The sequence below is a fragment of the Argopecten irradians genome, chromosome 9 (assembly GCF_041381155.1).
Source record: "Argopecten irradians isolate NY chromosome 9, Ai_NY, whole genome shotgun sequence".
Lineage (NCBI taxonomy): Eukaryota > Metazoa > Mollusca > Bivalvia > Pectinida > Pectinidae > Argopecten > Argopecten irradians.
The window spans coordinates 37,569,712-37,595,441 of record NC_091142.1 but is presented as its reverse complement, the minus strand read 5'-3'; the positions used below and the strand labels follow the sequence as shown (position 1 = coordinate 37,595,441).

At 33.5% G+C, this 25,730-nt stretch overlaps 1 protein-coding gene across 1 annotated transcript; it reads left to right on the top strand.

Moving 5' to 3' along the window:
* Positions 1–2,556: 2,556 nt before the first annotated feature.
* On the top strand, positions 2,557–18,240 carry LOC138332249 (uncharacterized). Its single transcript, XM_069280264.1, has 12 exons — positions 2,557–2,588; positions 3,010–3,039; positions 7,879–7,902; positions 9,145–9,177; positions 9,509–9,547; positions 10,227–10,265; positions 10,692–10,730; positions 11,065–11,097; positions 11,595–11,721; positions 13,512–13,768; positions 14,411–15,129; positions 15,632–18,240. Exons 1-12 carry the CDS (start codon positions 2,566–2,568, stop codon positions 15,943–15,945), a joined length of 1,677 nt encoding a protein of 558 aa, XP_069136365.1. The 5' UTR covers positions 2,557–2,565; the 3' UTR covers positions 15,946–18,240.
* Positions 18,241–25,730: the final 7,490 nt, after the last annotated feature.

The window sequence follows — 25,730 nt, the reverse complement described above, 5'->3', positions numbered from 1 at the left end:
GGTCTGGCGCTTGACTACATCGAAGAACACCGCATCGAAAAGGCAATCATCTGTTCAGACTCTCTTTCGGTTCTTCAGGCTTTGAAATCAAGAAGCCCTAGAAATACTCTAATCCAAAATCTTTTAATCCGAACATTTCGATTATCTTCTAAAACTCAAATTACTTATCTCTGGATTCCCAGTCACGTGGGTATAAAGGGGAATGAACAGGCTGATAAAGCAGCTAAGACTGCTCTTCGCCTAGCACAAACAGATTTGAAACTACCATACACCGACATCAAACCTTCAATTCAGTCAGCCATCAAACACCATTGGCAACAAAGGTGGTCTACCGAAACAAACAATAAACTGTTTAAAATTCAACCTACACTTAATCCTAAACTGTCCAGTCGGAGAGACCGCAGAGAGGAAGTTGTTCTCTCTCGGCTCCGAACTGGACACACATATTTTACACATTCCTATCTATTGAGAGGGGAGGATCCTCCTACATGCCATGCATGTGATTCTCCTCTCACAGTGGAACATATTTTAGTGCACTGTATTGATTTTAAGCAAATACGAGATAAGCACTACGATGTCTCCGACATGTACACTTTGTTTCATGCCGTGAGACATAATCGTATTTTTAATTATCTCAAAGAAATCGGTATTTTAGATAAAATATGAACGTTTTTCTCATTATATCATCGTACCAGCTCAACATTTCATCGTTACATCAACATTTTGCATGAGTTTTCTCGTGTGTTTTAGCCAAAACTATTTTATCCCATGCAAACCTTTTTTATCAAATAAACGTTTACAATCTGTGTTTTAATCCTTACTTGCCTTTTCTTACCCTGATCTTTTATCCTGATATTAATGCCTGAATTGTAGTTTGGCCCTAAATGACCTTAGCTGTCGATGGGCCGTAAAACTCAAACAAACAAACAAACAAATTGGTTGGTAAGTGTATCACAACTAGTAATTTGGTTACGGCCATATCTCCATGCGCACTAGAAGTTCTGTTTGTGTAAGATCAGTGTTTTGGGAATACATCAAATTTTCATGCTGTTACATTTGTGTAACATCTTAACTGATATAAACGTTTTGATAAATTATTATTATATATATATATGTCAAACGATTTCGAAAACGATTTATCATATAATTGCATATTAGACATCGCAACATCATCCTTTCCTTCCAAACTTTTAATTATAACGTAGCTCATTATTTTCTGGACTGACTTTATATACAAGAATATTCTTTTTAAACCCCCTATGGAAGGCTTAATCATATCACTATTGATATATTATTCCAATGATGCCCTGTGTGTTATGGACTTACTAATAGATAAATATTGAAAGATGTACAAATGTACATAACTATATTGGTAAAACCCATTGGTTTTATTTATACCCCTTATAGCTACAAACAATATAGTATTAATAAAGTCATGGTGATCTGTAAGAAAGATACAACTATAACATAGCATGGTTAAATCAGAAAGTTAATCATTCTTGAGATGACTGAAGACATCTCGATTTTATTCAATGGAATGTGCTAATATAAATATAGTTAAAACAGCATTGCATCTGTAAAAAGTACCATTATTAAAATATATCTTTTTAAAGAGAGTTGATAGCAATGACCTGTGCATTAATATCACTGAGCATGGCATTTCGATCTATTATACCAATATCTGTAGATGTCAGTGTTAACACATTATTATAAATAGTGTGCATTTGAAGCGTGCAAGTGTATACGAATTACTTCCCTTTACTTACAATGACCCTTACGTGTTTATTTGTAAAGATACGTAAATTTATCCACAAACCTTTGCTAATTCAAGGAGTGAATGTGAATGGACTTAACTTGTTATTCGATCCAACAGAATGTACCATCATATGTCAATAAAATCCGTTAAAATGAAAACTTAACCAATATAATCTTAAATCCAAAATACTCAATTAGTAGTAATTGATTTACAAAATCAGGCTCCTATTTCGCTTGGTCTGAGAGACATATCTGAAGATTATATTTAATTGTAAATCTTCTTGGTGTCGTTGATATGGAATGACTCGTGGAAAATGTAGAATATCTCTGTATATATATATATGATTATAAGAATTCTGGGAGAACCAGATAGAAATAAATCACTCCACAGTATATTGATCATTCAGTTGGATTTGCCCATGAAAGTGCCATCACATTTGGAGTATTAATGAAACTGAACACCACTAATCGGCATGCCTGATACATATCAATAACATTAATCCCATTAAAATTAAAGGCACAGCATACCCTTCTTCTAATATTTAATTTCATCGGTGAACAGTATCTATTAGTACAATATTTACCTTTGTTTGTTTATGATTACATAATACTTTTCAGTAAGATATTTTTATTCAAACGTCTCCGTAAAATCCATATTTAACGTACTCTTTCGGATTTTGGCAAAACTGATACTTTATTTCATTGGTCAAGCCACTCGCACTATTATTTTGATCCCTATCAAGCACAGTAATTTACAGACGATACATATCTATATATGTGAGTTTGTGTGTTTACAGATGGCCAGAAACCATGTCAAGATTACTTGGATGCATGTAAGTATATTTAAGCATTAAACTATCTTTTTATGGAGTATATGGTATATATAGATGCCAACACTTTGCAGACAATCTTAATACGACGCACTAGATTTCACAATAAATAGAAAGTGTTTTGCTTGTACATGTATTTACATCATTTACTCATAGTTCAGATCTGCAGTGTAAAATTATTGAGGTTATCAACGATGATTTAATCCATAAGATTGATCAGCCATTTTCACAGTGATCAGTTGAGTCTTTCATGTCAATATTAGTGTTGTCATAATGGTCACTTTGTTGGATGGCAGTTATTGTCTGATAAACATTACCTTGGCTTGGGTAGTTAAGGATTGAAATTTTAATCTTAACCATAAATAACCCATTAAGTTAATGTATACGTCTATTTAATTATTATTTCATTTTATTTCTTTTATAGAGAGCATGAAGTCGAGTTGCTGATGGAGAGGTACGTGAAATGAAAGAATGATGTTAAACAAGTATTTATGGAATGAATAGAAAATCTAAATTTAATGGGTATGTGATCCTTTAAACCAATCGGTAGACACAGTGTTAAACTTATACATTTGTACCTATGGGCTTAGAAGAAATTTATTTCTGGGAAAATAATTATCAAAATAATAAACTTACATTATATATAATAATAATAATAAAAATACTGTTATAGATATCTTCATAATTCCAATTGTTCTGAAATCAGAACGATTTTTTAAGTGTTCCAGCAAAATTAATGAATTGTAACTTACTTACTTTTGGAGAAAATCGTCTTTTTGTGTCCCTATTTCCCTGATGCAAATATTCACTTGGAAGGTCTTTATCACTACAGTGTTTATTCCCGTTGAAAACAAGCGTTCTGACGCCCTTCGCGGGTTAAGTTCATTTTACGAATTTAAAGTCAACAAAAGAAGCGGAATAATACCAAGAAACAATGCATTTTCAGCGTTAACATCGACATTAGTCGGGCACAAAACTCGATATCGGATAATATGAATTTCCTGTAATAGTTGTAATAGGAAAATATTACGATGTCAGTAAATAAATGTTTAATTTCTTTCGTTTGATTCAATTTCTAAATTTGTTGACTTGATCCCCAACATTCCAGTGACGTCACTTTAAGTAGGAGTGAATGAAACGGCAGTCAGTGCCGCCAAACAGTGACGTCACAATCACCGGAATGACGTCGCTTACATATTTCCCACGGTAGTAAGGAGTACACACTCATTCGGTTTAGTGAATGCATCTTTTCTTGATCATCAAAGAAGTGTTTCGCTTTGAGCGAAATCGTGTAAATAACAGGCAATTTGCTTTCGTTTTGAATACCATCTTCTGTATGTATAATGAAAAAGTTGCAGGATAAACAGAATACCCGGTCACTATCTTACAATACAAGTTTTATTTTGGTGTCCACAGGGAAAACCGAGATGACTCGGCAAAACCTCCTCATCTCATCTCATCGCACAAACGATAGCAGCATCGATATTAATTATAGCAAAATAAAAATGTCCAACGTTGGAAATATTGCAAGTACATTCATTATTTACATAAACCAGTAATTAGAATAATCATTTATTTCATCTAGACTAGATCATTTGCAAATCCCATACACCGCCTGCAAGGAGACGTCCTTGGCCTATCGCTACCCACGATGCTCTCGATCGTGGTCTTATATTATGTAACTTTTCATGGGATATTAAATCTAGATATATCTGTTTTCGACAGTTAAATTTCTATGAACATGTGTAAAACAAGCAGTCTCAACTGCTATTCCGAGACCATAAAATGAAAATTTGGTCACCTCGGCCAAAACACAGAGGCACGCATATTATGACAGAAACGTTTACTAGTGAATTGATACGTATGTCATTTGCACGTGTATATATCATGACGTTTCAAGTGGCTGCCCGTATTATTTTTTTTGTGAAAAATGAATTATATATATATATATATGTTATAAAATTCGGTTGGCTTTTTTATTGTCATTATTGTTATATACACTGTATGTGATATTTAAACGAAAAACATATTTTACCTAAGAAGCCAATTATATATATAATGTAAGTATCGGTTAGCTTGTAATTAACTTACATTATATATAATAATAATAATAAAAATACTGTAAGAGATATCTTCATAATTCCAATTGTTCTGAAATCAGAACGATTTTTAAGTGTTCCAGCAAAATTATGTAGTGTAACTATCTTACTTTTGGAGAAAATCGTCTTTTTGTGTCCCTATTTCCCTGATGCAAATATTCACTGTTGCCATACTTGGAAGGTCTTTATCACTACGGTGTTTATTCCCGTTGAAAACAAGCGTTCTGACGCCCTTCGCGGGTTAAGTTCATTTTACGAATTTAAAGTCAACAAAAGAAGCGGAACAATATCAAGAAACAATGCATTTTCAGCTCCAATATCGACATTAGTCGGGTACAAAACTCTATACCGGATAATAAAAATTTCCTGTAATAGTTACGATAGGAAAATATTACGGTGTGAGTAAATAAATGTTTAATTCCTTTCGTTTGTTTCAATTTCTAAATTTGATGACTTCATTCCGAACATTCCAGTGACGTCATTTTTAGTAGGAGTGAATCAAACGGCAGTCAGTCCCGCCAAACAGTGACGCCACAATCATCGGAATGACGTCGCTTACATATTTCCCACGGTAGTAAAAAGGAGTATACACTCATTCGGTTTAGTGAATGCATCTTTTCTTGATCATCAAAGAAGCGTTTCGCTTTGAGCGAAATCGTGTAAAAAACAGGCAATTTGCTTTAGTTTTGAATACCATCTTCTGTATGTATAATGAAAAAGTTGCAGGATAAACAGAATACACGGTCACTGTCTTACAATACAAGTTTTACTTTGGTGTCGACAGGGAAAACCTAGATGACTCGGCAAAACCTCCTAATCTCATATCATCGCACAAACGAAATCAGCATCGATATTAATTATAGCAAAATAAAAAAAAGTCCAACGGTGCAAATATTGCACTTGCATTCATTATTTACATAAACCAGTAATTAGAATAATCATTTATTTCATCTAGACTAAATAATTTGCAAATCCCAAATCCTGCCGGGCCATCACACGTAGGCCTACCCGAATTTGTCCATACGTATAAATTCAGGTTGTGAAAAAGTGTTTATGAAAAGATGATCTATTTCAATGTGTAATGTTTCTGTTATACATGATCAAAACGTGAACCACCTGACCAGACCAAGGCCGCTCGTGTATGGCTTCGTCGCTGGTAGATCACCGAAGGCCACAGCATTGTTGGGGAAATAAATCATATTAATAATTACCAACACTTTTATCTCAAAAAGTACTTGTTTAAGATATATATTCGTTATTTATTATGTACATGTTGTTTTAATGGAATACTCTTTATCATAACAAAATTACGAATAGTAATTAAACTACTGTTTTACACGTACACGTACACGTGGCTGACGATCTCGTAAAATAATATGGCGATCTCGTAAAATAATATTTTTAATATTTCATTTTCAGCCGCTTTTATGCCATGGACTGCCGGCTGTGTTAAGTCTCAAACTGAAGTGGTATTACTTTTAGATAATTGGAATACATATTAGGTAGACTTCATTTAAATTGATATAAATTACAGATCGTAGTACTGTAAATGCCGACCAGGATACATTGCGCACGGCTTCGAGAATCCTAAATACTCAAAGTTTTGTTTAAAAATATGATAAAAAGAACCTACAAACTGACTCATTTGTATGTTATAAACTAAATCCCAAAATTGATGACAAAAAATAACCAGAATACGTAATTTAATGACACTGAAAATGGACGAAATTCGGGTTCTCGACTGTGCTGTAATGGCTGCCGTTGGCTTGGGGTAATCTACGAAAGCAAATGTTTAATTTTGCACTAATCACACATCGTAAAGTGTTTTATCAAGAAACACTTCGAAAACAGTAATTGCTTATAATTATATTTTGAGGGACTTTGAGTTTAATTTGTAATATCAAGTTGATATTTGCAATATATCTGTCAAGGTTTATACGTAATGGCGACCGTGTTTTCTCGTAGCGGTCGAAAATGGAGTATAAACAGAGTAAAATATATGAATACTATAAGTTTAAATTCATATATTATTATAAAATATTTTTATTTACACTTTTTGAAATGTAAATAACGCAATAGTTCTCGGATTGGCGTACTATTTATTACAATAAAATGTAAACAAACATCGCAAGCGGCTGTGTTCCTACAATGTTTATGTGTACAGATATAAGAGTTGTACCTTTGAGCGCCCGGATGTACCTTTGTGTGACGTCATCGCCATCTTTTCTGAAATCTCCTATAGTGTTTGTTCCCGTCTGTGTGTCTGTCCGGAATTGTTTTCCAGATGTTAACTGTGATAAGGTCACTGTTACTAAAAAATAGATTGTTTAGAAAAAAATATTTCCAGACCATAACTTGAGAAAACATAAACGGATTTTGATCAAACTTCACACAATGGTAACATATGAAAAAATACAGCTTTGGATTGGATTTTGGTCAAAAAGTCAGATCACTGATATTAAAAATAGATCATTTTAGAAGTTTGAGAACATATCGACGGAATTTGTTCAAACTTAATACAATTATAGCATATAGGAACATAGAGCTTGGGATTGTATTTGAGGTCAAATGGTCAGCTACAAAGTATATGTTACTAATAATATATTGTCTCACAAAGAGTTTTTTGGATGATAACTTGGAACACATCAACAGATTCTGATCAAACTTCATACAATGGTAACACATGGGAGAACACAACGTGGGATTGAATTTGGGGCCTATATATCAACTATAAAGGTCACTGTTACTAAAAATAGATTGTTTTTTTTTCTTCAAATTTTAGCTTCCGGACGATAACTGAAAAACACATCACGAATGTGTTCAAACTTCGTACAATGATAGCATAACTAAGAAATAATAACTTGCTATAGAAAATGTAATTGACGACAGGGGACGTGTGTTGCTAAGCCTTATCAACTTTAAGGCTGTGTTCTCTTACATCTCGGGGTTAAAACAGTGCATCAATAGCCGCCATAGTTTTGTAGTTTTTGCTACTGGCAATAAAATAATGCAATTATCCTACAATCCATTGAAGAATACTATTTTCAAAGATAAAGTATGCTTGTTAGATTTATAAAGATCGCTTCACATATTAAAGTTTTCGCCAAAATTTTATGGAAATTTTGCCCTTTCATTTTCGATGTAAATCATTTCTAATTCTAAATATTTATGTACAAGTTCTTTTTCTTTTACAGGTTTGACGATATCCTTGATAGCATGTGAGTTTAATTGTTTTGAATAAGACGTAATTGATTTCGTAGATTGTATTATTCATCCAAGGTATCTTTGAAAATTTAACCAGAAATAATTTAAACCTGTTACTTAATGACTCGCACTTGTGGTATTTCAAAATCCAGGAATTTTTTAGGAGTCTGATGAAAAATGCAACTTTTATTTCAATGCGTTTTTTCTCCATTTTCCGTTGATAATTTTGGTAAGCAACCCATATATATTTAGAAACTAGAACACGATCTATTCAATTTTCTTGAAAAAATTGATTTTTGTGTTTCAATGAAGTTGCCATGGTAACCGAAACTTGCATATTTCTATAAAAAAACATAAATTAACCATTAAAAAGGATTTGGAGCAAAGGAAATGTCTTCATAAGGCTAAAAAAATAAAGATTTTTGTTTTATTTGCTTGAGGGTTATCCCTTTGATGCTAAAGCTATCCTTCTTTTGTCTGGTTTGGTCCGTTTCCAAGGAAACTGAAACTCTATAGAAACCGATGTTTTTTGTTAGTTTCCAAAATTCGTTTTCTTACAGAGTGGTTTTTCCTCGTGTTTTTTGGAAGAAGATAAGTATTTGTATCACTTATCGACATGTACACATGAAAGGATAATGCATTTTCAAATTCCAAGTATAAATTAAGTTTCTTCCTTCATTTTTCTGTTACCATAGCAACCATCTTCCAACATGAAAATCACATGCACTTTGCTTTGTGTTTACATATTTTTCATTGTAAGCACAAAGTAATTGCTATGTACTTTTCAACAAAAATTATAATAGACAGAATGGACTGTTCATGCACACCTAATTCATGTCATTTAATTAATAGAAAAACTGTTGCCATGGATACGACTGCCTTGTTTTGTACAGTATTGTTAAATAATGTGTTTTTCCGGTTGAGAGTCAAGTTTTTCTCAAGCATGTACATGTAATATAAAATGTGAAACAGAGACTACCATGGTCAATCAGCAAGAAATACCATTACCTCTAGTTTAAGTAGGTGTATTTAGTTTCAAAATAGCTTCAGTAACAAGGGAGATAAGTCAGTATTTCCTACACCGAACTGCTATTGGCGTAGTTTGGCGTATCTGGGAGTTAAGGGGTTAATGACTCGCACTTGTGGTATTTCAAAATAATAATTGATCAATAAGCTAAACTTTGTGTAAGTAGTTCCTTTCAATTCGAATCGAGTCTTCATATGTTTGGTACATTTCTACTTATTGTCTGTTTCAGAGAAGCAAATTCAATTGTCGATCGCCTGAAAGGGTAAGATTGATATATTATTATTTATATTTATATGTTATTCTCAGTACAAGAACATAACAATTGCTGAGTATTCAAATGTGTTTGAAAGACTTAATTTGTTAATCGATTATTCATCAACAATATTACTTTGTTTTAAAAGCTTTTCTTTGCGATTCATATCAGTGGTAAGCAATTTAAATCAATTTGCGTATTTTGAAGCGGGATGGAATGAACTCCTGCGTAAACATATAAAATAGATCAATTAGATAACACTGTAGTCGGAATAATACATTTTTGACCAATTTAAACATTATACAAAATTTTACCAAGATGTTATTTTCATATTTCAAAGGATGAGGGAAGCCATGGACGGAATCCTGAAATATATCCTGTAAGTATATGATATCACATTTAAAAATTGATCAGCACTCGGATCCATCTGAGTAGTTAAAGATGACAGTGCAAGTTAAAACACTGGTGTTGAGATGGGTTTTTTTTCTCTTTTAGAAAGTTTGCTGGTATCCCCTGTATATAGAGCCCCGATAACTCAACTCAAAATAAAAAGGGCACTTATAGAATAAAGAGTTATTCTTGTGAAGGTTGCCCCAGTACTAATCAGCTATATCCTTAATGTGTCTAGGATGATAAATAAAAACAAAAACAGGGGAGTGCACTGTTTATTTTGCGTTTAATTATCTGGACGCGTATTGTACTCTGCACTGTTTGTATGCCCAACTATCTCAGCACTGGTAATTAGGTACTCATATGCATAGTGTCATCTGAAAACCATTTGAAAGCAAACATCATCTCGATACGATTGTTTAAACTTGGATTGTCAGCTTCAACAAGCGAGATATATAACGCCATAGGATATGTCCAGATTAGATTTTAGTATTTCGTTTAGATTAGATGTAAACGTTTTATGTATGTCTTATTTAAGTTAAGTTAGTCGGACAATAGTACGCAGGTGATATACATTGTTGTAGTTCATTAATTTCAATGAAAGGAGAAGATACAAATGTACCATTATTTGACAATAGAATGAAGATTGTATATTGTTATTATTTCAGAAATAAATCAGGATATGAACGAATCCCTGAATTGCCCAAGTAAGTATAAACTGAAAACCTGTAAATAAGTTATCTGCAAGAGATACATGTATAGCTTTATGGATATAATTCAATTTCTGCTTGTAACAGGTATTTTTATTGCCTTAAACATATGTTATAAATGGCGTCGTCGTTTGCAACATCGTTTTTGGTTGGCTGAAAAACGGCACAATGATTTCATAAAGAGAGACCCTATAAATTGGGATTTCGCAGTTTAAGAGTACACTCTGATTTGTGTACATTTGTATACATCCACAACATAACAAATCTATTCATTTTAAGTTTCATTACATAACAAATCTATTCATTTTAAGTTTCATTAATTGACTCCAGCAACGAAGTGGCAATTGTGATGTTATTTATTACGTTGCACATTGTTGTTATATTTACAAAAGAATTAATCATCAGACCCTTCCCGTTTCTAAGGTTGAAGACCGGCTCTAAAATGATCTATGAAAGGACAGCGTAAGTAAAACGTAACAATGTAAACAACAATTAAAACTAGATTGTTTGGAAGGAAAATTGTACACTGTAGCTGTCGTAATATATTCACTTTCTTTTATTGAGCAATATTCCAACAAGAATTATAAAATAGTTGTATAAGGCAAATTGTTTCTAAATAATGTCCGGCAAGTTCACTATGTATGTATATCGTGTGTTTAAAATAGTTTGGATTTACACACGGATTTAATGCGTAATTCTCTCCAATATTTATTATGGGGTTTTGTTGTATATACAACTGTCGCTCAATAGTATTAACCTTCACAAAGTTTATTTTATTTGAATTTCCCTTGCAAAGGATGGAGGCAGAACCATTGCCTGAACAAAGCATGTAAGTTTATCATACATTATGATTTATACGGAAAAAAATTATCAGTAAACTGATTTCGTTAACAATTGAAAATATCATTATTGATCATGCCTTAAATTTGTCTTTTTCAAGTATTACAATAGGAAAATGGAAAAGTGGAATATTCAGTCGCTGGATTTGCATGACGATTTTTCGACTCTTAAAACACATTCACTTACATACTAAAATATACCCAGTTTAATAAGGTAATTTACATCTTCCTGTATAATTGTTACATTTCGCGATTTACTGTTGTAGACTCATTCGCCGGGGTTTATTTTTGCGAATTATCTGTCTAGCCTTTTAAAGTCCAATTCTGAATAGGCGAAACCATGATATATCGCAATTTTGGATGTACCCGCGAATTTAGCGAAATGAAAACCCGCGAATATCATCAACTATACAATATATCACGCTCTGTAGCATTAACCATTACACAACAGTATACAGATACATTGTTCTTGTCACTTTCGGAACAGTAACCATGAGGTTATAGTTGAGCTGAATCCGAATGAGGAACTGACCTATCGCTGTCCTGAAGACCAACAAAGAGTAATTACATTCCCCGCTGGTACCGTAGATTCTCCACAAAAAGCACTGATAAAGGTAACACAAAGTTTTAAAGGGACAATTCAATCTAAGACAACATTAAAATTTGAACATATATCGGGGAAAAAATCGGTTCTAATGGAAATTAGATCAGTCGGTTTTACCGTGATATGCTCGAAAAGCCCATGGTGGTGAAATGTGTGTGAAACTTTCAAACTCGCTCGCTGTCCGCCATTACACATTGTGGTCGAATATCTTGTATGCCGAACCCTGTCCCTTGCTCGTAGAGTAATGCAACTTTTGTCTAGAACTGCTCAAATCGCTCTGACAGTAGTGGTTTACCTTATTAGATGAATTGTCTTGCCTAAGAATCATTTTATTACCTCCTCAGTGGTTATGTAGTTCATATGTTTAACGTGCGTGACTTTGGCTCGGGAATGGGTACAGAGTACATACTGTACCTGCTTAATCGTATTGATCAACGATTTGTAGTTACAACGGTATCAATTAAAATACTTAAAAATAACGTGGAATTTGTCAATATATTGAGTTAAATGTTTCATAAGAAATGTAGAACAATACATTTATGCCATATTTTGCTTCTTGGTTATGTAAAAGAATTAGCCTGAGTGAATTGTCCCTTTAACGTAAAATAGTGTATTACGGAGCGAAACTCATATCCACAATGCAAACAAAAATATTTAACATAACAATAAAAAAAATACGTGTTTGTGTCGGATAATAAGACGATGCTTCAGGAGTTGTTTGAATATCATTATTATCTGAGTCGAAAGGATAATGATTTCTGGATATGACAACTATAGTCATTAAAGTTCTAAAAAACAGATTCCGGAAATAACTAGTTAAAGACTTTTTGATCAAATTAAAAATATAATATTCCAAATTCACTCATTTTTATTGCAAAAAGGTACCATTTATTGAATATGACCTAATTTAACTCCGTCACCCAGCCCATGTGACCTTAGGATGTAATCATCTTAAGCAGGTCAAGCTATCAAATCATTGTAAAATAAGAGTTGACCTTCTTGAATTTTTCATCTTTTTCTTAACTGAAATTCATAAATCTATGATTTGCAGGTAAAAACTGCAACAAAAATAATGTCTACTATAAAATCTAAATAATATGGACTTAAATGATGAAAACATCAATTTTTATCCTTTGACCTCTGACATTATAATGAGCTCGGAAAAAAATCCGAATTTCTGAATAGCATACAATATGAAGCTGACCTTACGGAACTTTCATACAAAATAGTTTGCATGCCCCTAAGTGGCCGTAAAACGGCCCTAAGTGATGCCCCTTCTTTGTGAAATAACGTTTTAAATATAGGTTGTCAAAAGTTTGCAAATAAAACGCATACATTGTATTTTTGTTTTGCAATCACTTTTTGCTAAATTGATTTTGAACTGTTTAACGCAGGGATGTATTCACGTATTCGCAATAATTGCTCTACTAACTTTATACAGTATTTATAGTTAGCGCCGTCTTATTTCAGCGCAAAATGCCTTGCACATAGAGCGCTAAAATATAGTACTTGTACAGTATGTGTGAATTTCAACTACCGATATAGTTGACTTTACGTTGTCCTATTGGTATCATCACTTGTGATTACATACGTATGTAGAAAGTTAATGTGAACATTAATATCAAAGCTTTATAGGCAGACAATAAAAGTTTATAATAAAAAATTAATTCATAGCACCACAGAATGAACAAATAACAAGCGAATAACTTTTGATTTGCTTTTTTATATATATATTTTAGCGTCTATCCAAATATTATTTTTAGATACCTGTCTTTTCTTGTTAATATTATACTTCTACAGTTTGAACCCGTGAAGGAAAATACCATCCTCTTAACCGAAGTTGCAGGCTTTTCTGATACCATCTGCATTCATCATGAGGAAAAGTTCCTGAAACCAGTCCGGATAGAAATTCCTTTGAAATCAATGGAAGAAGATGATTTTAGAGAATGCGAGCTATACTGTGTGACCATTGGCGATGAAATGACAATCAACGAGGATGTCCATGTAACTCTTTTGTCTGATAATGTGTGCAGCTTTGAAACGATCGACTTCAGCAAGTATGTTATTAAGTATATTACCAAATAAAAAACATAACATTGAAAATAAGATTTTGCTTATTATGCATGATTCCAGTTAAATCTGGTATATGTCTACCATCACAAATATTTTGACTTGTTTTATAATAATTCAATATTGCTAAAATATGTATTGTTTGTAACGTCGCTTCTGATTGGCTGAGATAAAGGCGAAATGAATTCATAGTAAAGAGAGTTCCAAAATTTATTTGTAATTTTGAGGGGATTATCTTTAGTAAATTGAATTATAAGGATTAATTTGAATATGCGGTTTATGATGAGAGTACACTCCGTTTTATAGTTATATCTCAATTATATAAATAATATGTTCAAGTTTATTCTTAAGTATAGATGACACTAGAAAATATCTATATATTTTCCAACATTTTTGTATTCATGTACATATCAATCTAATATCTGTAACGGAAATTTACAAGCATTATCGCTTTTGTTTAAAAAATGGTTTGCTATCAACATAGCATGAATCCTTCTTGTTTATGTTTTTCTTGCCTTTAAATACAGCTATATTTGTTTATTTATCGATTCTGTGTGTCGTAGATTTTAAGGTTTCCTTTGCTATTTTATACACTTATATAATTATTTCGGAATGATTTTATTTTTAAGGAAAGGCGCATATGCAAAATATTCAAAAAAGAAGGTACCGAATTCCAAAAATGTGAAAGAGAACATGGAAAAATTCTCAAAAGAAATAAAACAACTTCACGGACACGGTCCGTACAATATTCTGATCTTCATAGGCACCGGTTATCAAGAAGATACGTGGAGGCTCCATGTAGAAGTAGCACATGAAAAAGACATCAAAGACACGATCACAAAACGACGTAATGGCATGAATCTTATAGAGCTGTCACGAAGCAGATCACCAAATGTGAACATAAAAGAAGTTGAAAAAATCGAGGTCACTCTCGGACAGAAAGGCCCATTAGCCTTGTGTTGGAAAAGGCGTTACTTTATAGAAGTTATCCCGGGCGGACACTCCATTTTTGTCGCCATTCCTGTTAGAAGGATAAACAAAGACAACATGGCAACTATCCACTGCAAAGCAGTAAAAAAGACTTCAAACACCAGTATGGCTAAACCTAAGGGAAATATCCGCAATACTAAAGGCAACGATTATCTGTATACAGCTCATTTTGACCCACGAAATATGAGTATATGTAAGCCACAGCCAATCGTTTCTGACGTAGGAAGCCCATTTGCACAGAATATCACACCTGACACCAATGGCGGATTTAACAGGCCTACAAGCAGAACCAGGACTACCCTTACCCCATCGTCTTCTTTATCCTCAATCGAAACCAGTCAGCAAGCAGCAAATATAAGTAAGTTAACAGTTATTTCTTCTTGTAGTCTTTCGTTTTTTATTCAAATGATTACGTAATATCAGTTATTTTTTAAATTCTTTTTGCATGATAGGGCACTGATTTTCGTTTAATCCCTGTTGCTTCTTGAAATATTAAAGTTTTTAATGTTAAAATAGAACAAATACTTAACTAGGTCACTGTGACCTACATTTTGAATTTTTCATCAGTTTTCTGAACTGAACTTCCCAAACCAAATATTTGAATGCAAAAACTGCAAAATATATGTTATCTCTATTCTAATATTTAATTAATTAGGACAATGAAAATGTGAATGTTCACCCTTTGACTCTGACCTCTGAAATTACCATGAGCGCAGAAAAATTGGATATTCTGATAAAGATACAATATGCAGCTGACCCTTATGTATCTTCCAAAACGTTTTGCTTACCACTGAGTGGCCGTAAAATGGCCCAAAGTGATGCCCTCCTATTGTTAATAAATTATATAATCATTTTTTCAGATTTTTTCGGCGACAAAAGCATGCTTTGTCTTGCTAAACAGATTGACCTTAATAAGATGTGGGAAGTGGCCGTCAACCTAGAAATACCTGATACCAAGTATAAGGATTTTGAACAGGTCTATAAAGATAGTCCCAACAAACTGAAAACAAACCTTCTCATGTATTGGCACGAGAATCAGTCATGTCCTGACAGGGAGAAAGTATCACTGCTTTGTAGTGCGTTAGAAGAAGCTGAACTAACGCTAACAGCTGATACCGTTCAACAAGTGTTTAATAAGAACCGACCTTTAGAAAAGAAAGACTTTCAAAACTGAGAAGTGCCATTAACGTGAATACATGTACCTTTATTAATCAATCCTATAGTGTAGTAATAGTTTATATACCAATGACACTTTGGTTTAAGCAATATTATCATAGCAGCATGTACAGTGCTTGTGTTGTGGCATTTCTTTGAAAACATTAATTGTCCGATAAAATAAGAAATTCTTTAGATAAAAGCCGTGGAATATCTTGATAAAATAACAAAGAAATTATAGCTAAGTCACGGCAAAATTTTGGTCGAAAATTCAAACTATTAACATCGGGAACGGCTGAAGTAAACTTTTAAAGATTCAATCCTAAAACTAAAAATTCAAACTTCTGACCCCAGCCACCACTCGCAAGCGTTCGTACCAAGTCAAGCTAACAGTCTAATATTTATTCTATTTGAAATTATTGTGATACGTAAAATCTATTCCCAATGTCATAGAATACATAAATTATCCTTTTCGAAGCTACAAGCGATAGTGATTACATTGATATACTAATATACATTTGTATTATAATAAATGTAATTTGTCTATACATACTGTTCATGTTGATTGGCCACCTCTCCAAAAATTAACACCAAACACCTTATCACGAGCCACGAGGTACAAACAGCTGTATTAGCTTGAAAGTAAGAAAATTTAATTCAATATTATGACTGAATGTTCATTGAAATAGCCAAATGAACAAAACAGTTGCACAGGTCGTTCCTGAGTATGAATCAACAATAAGTTTTGTATATTTTTGCCATGTCATGTTTGTGTTCTGTTATATATAGAGGACAATGAAAGATCAACAATGCAAAATAGTCACTTTTCTTTCGCAAGCGCTTTCAGCGTTGCCCCGTCTTCACGCGATTTTATCGACAGCGCTTTCAGCGTTGCCCCATCTTCGAGCGATGTTATCAACAGCGCTTTCAGTGTTGCCCAATCTTTCAGGGTTTCAGGCGGTGTCCCTTTTTGCGAAGTAACTTTTTTGCACTGTTTATCTTTTTACGTTTAGATATTTAACAGATGCACAATGTTTTAACATATTAAACCATATACTGGTATACATATATGTTTTAATCCTGATTGTTTGTATTTTTAATGTATGCAAATGTGTTTTGACATTAATTCATAAAGAATTATGTTTGTGTTATTTTTCGTTTGAAATCTTTTGAAAAGTATAAAGACTGATTTTAATTTATTTTGGTATTTTATGTTCAATAAGATTTATCACATAATCATTCATGTATGTCGCACGACTTTGTCATGAAAGATGAACTTGAATAGGTTATTTTTATTTTGGAGATAAAACAAAAAATGTGGGTGTATCTAAATAAACCACGAGAGTACATTCAAAATGTAAAACAATGTTGATGATTATATAGAGTTGCAAATATTATTAGCTTAATGTTAAAACTAATCTTATTAGCACATTCTGAACTATTTAATTAAAATCATTGAAATAGTTTCTTTTTCTACCATTGGCCATCTTATGTTTTCCGCTGTCCCGTTATTTGTCTATATTTACATTTTGCCACAGCGACTCCCATTACTGTAATGATAATCGTGATCTGCATTATGAGCCAATAAATGCAGCCTAAACTTGGTGTAATAATATCTACATATACCATGTTAGTCGGCGCAGGAAAATTGACATTGTAGTTGAATGAACCAGTTTGGTTATGAAAAAAATCTTTAAAATACGGAATAGCTATTAAAAACATTGAAATTTTGTTATCTTTTCAATTTTTTATAGGGACTATTTTTTATCACGTCGAACTTGGCTGTTGAGGTTAAATGGCTGAAGCGGGAAATTCAAATTTCACTTGCATTTAAATTATGATTTACTTTGAACTAGAAAATCAAATGTAAATATAAAATTAAAGGATTGTTAGATAGCATTTATTGGAGATATAAATGCAATCTGGGAACAGATAAAAATTCATATCGCCCTACCTAGCGGGCGCTATTCTATTTATCTGCCACCCAGATTGCATTTATATCTCCAATAAATGCAATCTAACAATCCTTTAATTGTTAAATCACTGTGCCAGACGGCAAAACATAAAATGTAGATGACGCAGGAAATCTTGCTTTCTTATTTGTTTGGAACCTCATCTTAGGCCATCGATATCAATTTTCTTATGTGATTGTTATTTTAAGCAACTTTTATTTTTTTCTGAAATGTAGTGGGCCTTTAGATATACGTTAAATATAATTTTTTGCTATTTTGTTGAATAGACACTTATGTCTTACTTGGATTTGCTGTTTTTACCAAATATTATTACATGAACTTAATAAAGAATTATCTTTTGACTATGGTCTTGATATTCTAATTTATTTTCAAGTGTAAAATCAATAAATTCGCAGACATTAGAAAGTCTAACAAATCAGTCTATTGTGTTTGATGTCACGTCATTGACTGTGTAAATGCATAACTTTTGAAAACGCCATACGTGTAGGTCAAGTGAGCTATTCAAAAAGATTACATGGGTACGCTCAATAGATAAAAGTTACACAGCTTACATTGGCAAAATTTTGTGGTACATAGAGGGTATTCCTTGTTTCTTGATGAATACCAGTTATATCTCATCGAGTGGGGTGGAAACTTTGATATTTTTCAAGAGTGCAAAGCACGAGTGAAAATATCAAAGTTTTCACTTCACGAGATAACATAACTGTTTCATGTATTCATCAAGAAACACGGAATATTCTTTTTATTACATTTGTTTTCAAGCTTTTATTTACAGAAGATAAACACTACTAGTTCCGCAAAAAGAACACAGAATTACAGAATTATTTGCCCTTGCGATTATTACGTAAGCATAACGTCATATTTCTTCACATAAATATGACGCCATTTGTGTGCACAAGCTAATGACGTAACAATCAAAATGATATTTTCACTGTCAATGCTGCATTCCGATTGGTCAAAAGCCACTTATAAGTCGCTTATATTTTCACCATAAAACCTTAAATTTCACTGCGAAAAAATGTAGTAAATGTAACTTCCACGATGCCGAAGGAATACTAGTCCATGTATTCGATCCGATAGGAAATCAAGGATCTTTTGGTCTTTGTTGAAATATACTCCAGAACATTGTGTAACATGGAGAACGTTACAATCAAATATCAGTAAAAAAAGAACAGTTGATACCCGTGGGTTAATGAATAAAATTAACAAAAAAGATAAAATGATAATAATCAGGCCGAGGTTTCCAGTGCCAAGGGAGATGACTTCATCTGAAACATATCCTCCTGAAGCTTGGTAACGTCAACTGATCATGAAATAGCCGTAATCATGTCAATGAAATTGTTTTCACATATCTCAAAAGGTTGCACATTGAAATTAAATTGTAAAGTCAGTTCATTAAACTGTAAACGGCACATACACCAGACCAAAAGCGAACAAGATAAAACAGTTTTAATCCCTAGATTTCAATTTCTAAGCATGATCAAAATTATCAAATGAATATTTAATGTAATTTTAGGTAAAGTTAAAGAAATTTGAGGAAAAAATATTTTCAGGAAATGGAAAAATGGGTAGGAACTTCAGAAAAAAAATGAATATAAGCATTGGAGCCTTATTTTATCCCAAAAGAAAAACATTTTAGAGGAACGAACCTTAACACAATACATGTTTTGTTAACTTCAGAAAAAACGTTATACAGAACCAACTACTCTGGGAAGATTACTAATCCAAAACATTTGTGTATCTAGTACTACATGTATTTGTGGATCAACATTTGTGTATCTAGTACTACATGTATTTGTGGATCAATATCATCTGATAACCTTCGATGTATCTGAGGTAGGGCCATAAACAGCGTAGAAGCACAGACATCCTGTCATAAAGGAGACATAGACCAAATCAGTTTGAGAGTAACACCTACCAATTACCGTTTATGCTGTTAAGATTGTATGTATGCAAGAATTTGGCTCTACTCAGGTAAGATTTTTGAGCCGGTTGTTTTCCTTCATACCTCTATGAAAACAAAATCCGAGAATGGCGCGAAAACATGACGTTATGGTGACGTCACACTAGAGACATCGACGTTGCGAATTGATTTGGAAAAACTAATCTAAACTAAACTAAAAATTAATTATAAGCATTGATGTTGCTATTTTTTAAACTTCATCGAGTAATGAAATAAATTTTGTTTGCAAACTTTTGTGAGAATCCGTTGCGCGGATTCACACCATTTGTAAACAAAATTTCTATGTGAACTTTTGTGAGAATTCGCTGCGAGGAATCACACAGTTTGCAAACAAAATTCTTAATCCTCTGACGTTCACCTTACTGTACCTTCCTGATTTCCCTGAAGCTATGCTTTTTTTTAAGTTTTTTATAGAACCTCTTCAATCTGTTTTAGTTACTGTAGAAAATAATACGTGTTAAACGGTATAATTGATGTTAATGGCCTTCTGAAAATATAAATTTGTTGTATAAAAATCAATATCCATTAGTTATGCTTACCATGCTATGCCTCCCTTTTTTTCCTCGTCTTGCACTCTATGTTTGACCATCATTTTGGTATATTTTTCCAGATGTGCAACGTACAGTGATCTTCATGGACCGGAGCAGTGTAGTTGTGACTGACAAAGTCAAGTGGCTATTACGTTCCTAAATCTGAGACTTATAACTCTGTGCTATTTTTAATTTGATAAAGAAACCAAATAATGACGATGTATTAAAACTGTGCACCTATTTCAAACACAATTGATTATTATTCGTGGATTATTCGTGGTGACATATTTATAAGATATCCAAAAACCGGAAATGCGCGAGCGGGTCTTAACATTAATAATGTGATGATTATCCTCCGTCGCCGTCTAGTGCAAAACAAGCCTTGACTGGTGTTGGAATTTCAGTCGCGTTGTTGCTGTATTCTAACGTTCAAACAAAAAGCCAAATTGAGACCTAACCTTCTGATTATCAAAGAATTTAACTATAACGTGAGTTTCCTGTTCACAATAATACCGTAGATACCAGTTTATTCCACAGTTTGGAGTCTATACCGACAATGTTTATCACATTGGAAAATAACGTTTCGTCGGCCGATGAACAAGGAACTGCAAAAGATCATATGGCGGTGCCAGTTTAACATCAGATGTTGTTGTTGCGCATGAAATTCATCCGAAATAGCCAATACACAAAGTGAGGGAAACTGACAAATAACACATCGTGTTTCTACCATTTTGTAACTAATTAGAATTGCATGCTTAAATTTATTTAAGGTTTTTAACTTTTGTTCCAAAAGAGTATAATTATGTGTATTTGTTAGTTATAAACGTTTTATTTTGTCTTACAAAAACAATATCCTTTACGTACAAAAATAAAATCACAATTGTAATAATAATATGATTTTCTACTTTAGTTCTTATAAATCAATACTTTTCTTCTTTTTACAGATATCCATACACTTGTTTTTATTGAGATATAATTAATGTCGTTGTTAAATCAATATGCAAACATTTGTTTTATAAAGATTATGTTTCTTTTTACAGAAATCCACCCCTACACCGCCCCAGCAAAATGAAGACTATGTACGACTACAGATTAGCAGGTAGATTGGTCCTTTACTACACACTGCATGGCTTTGAAGTTGGGCATTACTCTCTCCTAATCTTCAAAGAAAATCTCTGCAGACGGGTGAATAAGCTTTTGATTCAGAAACCTATACTTCTGAAATGACATCCTTTTGATACATAAATTCATACTTCTTCAGCTGTAGAAATTACGTCCATTTTCTACACGATCATTTACTTTTGTTGTAGAAAAGACATCTTTGTTGTACAGAAACACATACTAATGTTGTAGAAATGACATCTTTGTTGTACAGAAACACATACTAATGTTGTAGAAATGACATCTTTGTTGTACAGAAACACATACTAATGTTGTAGAAATGACATCTTTGTTGTACAGGAACGCCTACTGCTGTTGTAGAAATGATACCTTTGTTGTACAGAAACACCTACTACTGTTGTAGAAATGACATCTTTGTTGTACAGGAACGCCTACTGCTGTTGTAGAAATGACATCTTTGTTGTAGAGGAACACCTACTACTGTTGTAGAAATGACATTTTTGTTGTACAGGAACACCTACTCCCGTTGTAGAAATGACATCTTTGTTGTACAGAAAACCTACTACTGTTGTAGAATTGAAATCTTTGTTGTACAGAAACACCTACTACTGTTGTAGAAATGACATCTTTGTTGCACAGGAACACCTACTCCCGTTGTAGAAATGACATCTTTGTTGTACAGAAAACCTACTACTGTTGTAGAAATGACATCTTTGTTGTACAGAAACACCTACTACTGTTGTAGAAATGACATCTTTGTTGTACAGAAACACCTACTACTGTTGTAGAAATGACATCTTTGTTGTACAGAAACACCTACTACTGTTGTAGAAATGACATCTTTGTTGTACAGGAACACCTACTCCCGTTGTAGAAATGACATCTTTGTTGTACAGAAAACCTACTACTGATGTAGAAATGACATCTTTGTTGTACAGGAACACCTACTACTGTTGTAGAAATGACATCTTTGTTGTATACGACCCCTACAACTGTTGTATAAATGACATCTTTGTTGTACAGGAACACCTACTACTGTTGTAGAATTGACATCTTTGTTGTACAGAAACACCTAATACTGTTGTAGAAATGACATCTTTGTTGTACAGGAACACCTACTTCTGTTATAGAAATGACATCTTTGTTGTACAGAAACACCTACTACTCTTGTAGAAATGACATCTTTGTTGTACAGGAACACCTACTGCTGTTGTAGAATTGACATCTTTGTTGTATAGAAACACCTACTACTGTTGTAGAAATGACATCTTTGTTGTATAGAAACACCTACTACTGTTGTAGAAATGACATCTTTGTTGTACAGGAACACCTACTACTGTTGTAGAAATGACATCTTTGTTGTACAGAAACACCAACTACTGTTGTAGAATTGACATCTTTGTTGTATAGAAACACCTACTACTGTTATAGAAATGACAAGTTTGTTGTATACTACCCATACAACTGTTGTATAAATGACATCTTTGTTGTACAGGAACACCTACTGCTGTTGTAGAAATGACATCTCTGTTGTACAGGAACACCTACTACTGTTGTAGAATTGACATCTTTGTTGTACAGAAAACCTACTACTGTTGTAGAAATGACATGTTTGTTGTATACTACCCCTACAACTGTTGTATAAATGACATCTTTGTTGTACAGGAACACTTACTGCTGTTGTAGAAATGACATCTCTGTTGTACAGGAACACCTACTACTGTTGTAGAATTGACATCTTTGTTGTACATGAACACCTACTACTGTTATAGAATTGACATGTTTGTTGTACATGAACACCTACTGCTGTTGTAGAAATGACATCTTTGTTGTACAGAAAACCTACTACTGTTATGGAAATGACATGTTTGTTGTATACGACCCCTACAACTGTTGTATAAATGACATCTTTGTTGTACAGGAACACCTACTGCTGTTGTAGAAATGACATATTTGTTGTACAGAAACACCTAATTCTGTTGTAGAAATGACATCTTTGTTGTACAGGAACACCTACTACTGTTGTAGAATTGACATCTTTGTTGTACAGAAAACCTACTACTGTTGTAGAAATGACATGTTTGTTGTATACGACCCCTACAACTGTTGTATAAATGACATCTTTGTTGTACAGGAACACTTACTGCTGTTGTAGAAATGACATCTGTGTTATACAGGAACACCTACTACTGTTGTAGAAATGACATCTTTGTTGTACAGAAACACCTAAAACTGTTGTAGAAATGACATCTTTGTTGTACAGGAACACCTAATACTGTTGTAGAAATGACATGTTTGTTATACAGAAACACCTAATACTGTTGTAGAAATGACATCTTTGTTGTACAGGTGTGGAAGTTCGCTATGGAATGCATGATGTGGGCCTACTGGATGCGCGAGAGTATGTGATGGAGCTAGTGTGTGTATGTGTGCTGTATTGGAACGATTGTGAGTTAGGAGTGAGAATGTTTTACCTGTAAATATAATGATTATATGTTGTCGTCGCTGGGATCGCTCGTCTGTTGTGTACTATGTCTACCATGTTGTACGTGTGTATTTCCGTCGTGCGTTAGATGTCGTGTGATTGGATGTAAGTGAGGGTGGGTGTGTCTATCTGTCGGCGCCGGTGATTGGCCCAGCTGGGTCAATATACCACTGGCGCACGTGTGACCGCTGGGCAGTCTAAAGTAGCTTCGTTGAGCTGGGGGCTGCCCAGTGGATGTTGTTGTATGTAGTCTCTGTGTGAGGGTTGCTTGTTGTACTGAACTTCAATGGTGAGTCCATGTTAAACTGTATCACTGTCATGTCGTGTGTGTAATATGTGCGTGCATTGTTGGGAAGAAGCCGGGCGCTGTCCCTTTCTATTTGTATGTGTCCTAGCGGCGGCCTAGGTAAGAGGGCGGCGTGCACGTGTGTGTATAATGTATGTATGTCACCTTGCACCTACAGTATAAATAATAAATAAACTTATAGAAACGTTCACGTGAGTTCTTTGTTTCTTGCATCTGGTATTTATGCCTATAAGGCCCGAAACCCCTTGCCAGAACCTGGGTCAGGTGTGGTAAGACGTGCGATACGCTTACACAGGAACACCTAATACTGTTGTAGAAATGACATCTTTGTTGTACAGAAACACCTAATACTGTTGTAGAAATGACATCTTTGTTGTACAGAAACACATAATGCTGTTGTAGAAATGACATCTTTGTTGCACAGGAACACCTAATACTGTTGTAGAATTGACATCTTTGTTGTACAGAAACACCTAATACTGTTGTAGAAATGACATCTTTGTTGTACAGGAACACCTAATACTGTTGTAGAAATGACATGTTTGTGTTATACAGAAACACCTAATACTGTTGTAGAAATGACATCTTTGTTGTACAGGAACACCTAATACTGTTGTAGAAATGACATCTTTGTTGTACAGAAACACCTAATACTGTTGTAGAAATGACATCTTTGTTGTACAGAAACACCTACTACTGTTGTAGAATTGACGTCTTTGTTGCACAGGAACACATAATGCTGTTGTAGAAATGACGTCTTTGTTGCATAGGAACACATAATGCTGTTGTAGAAATGACATCTTTGTTGCACAGGATTACCTAATACTGTTGTAGAATTGACATCTTTGTTGTACAGAAAACACCTACTACTGTTGTAGAAATGACATCTTTGTTGTACAGGAACACCTACTGCTGTTGTAGAATTGACATCTTTGTTGTACAGAAACACCTAATACTGTTGTAGAAATGACATCTTTTTTTTTTTTTTTTTTTTTTTTCTTTTTCTTTTAGGAAAAAGACGATTTTTATTACTTTTAAGAGGGAAATGATACAATAAGTTGCCCTCACACAGGAGGGGATCCATTCAACTCGCAACTTGTATACGTATTTAGATTCAAAAGACACATTGTAAAATTTGCAGGGTTCAAGCAGAAGAAAAAATAAGTAAAAGCAAGAAAACTTGAAACTTCATAAAACTGCATTTGTAATCTCAGGCCTATTTTTAATTGAGGCATTTTAAGCTGTAAAGTTTAAGATGGTCTGAGATAGAGTTCATGGTAAAGTAAACAGATGTTAATTTTTGGACTATAATGGAACTAACTATCATTCAAAATGGTTTGTATAAATATGAAATGTCCTGACTTAAATTGCCTTTTCTTGACTTCTTGAACCCTGTTTTAAGAAGCACATAATACTGGTATGTT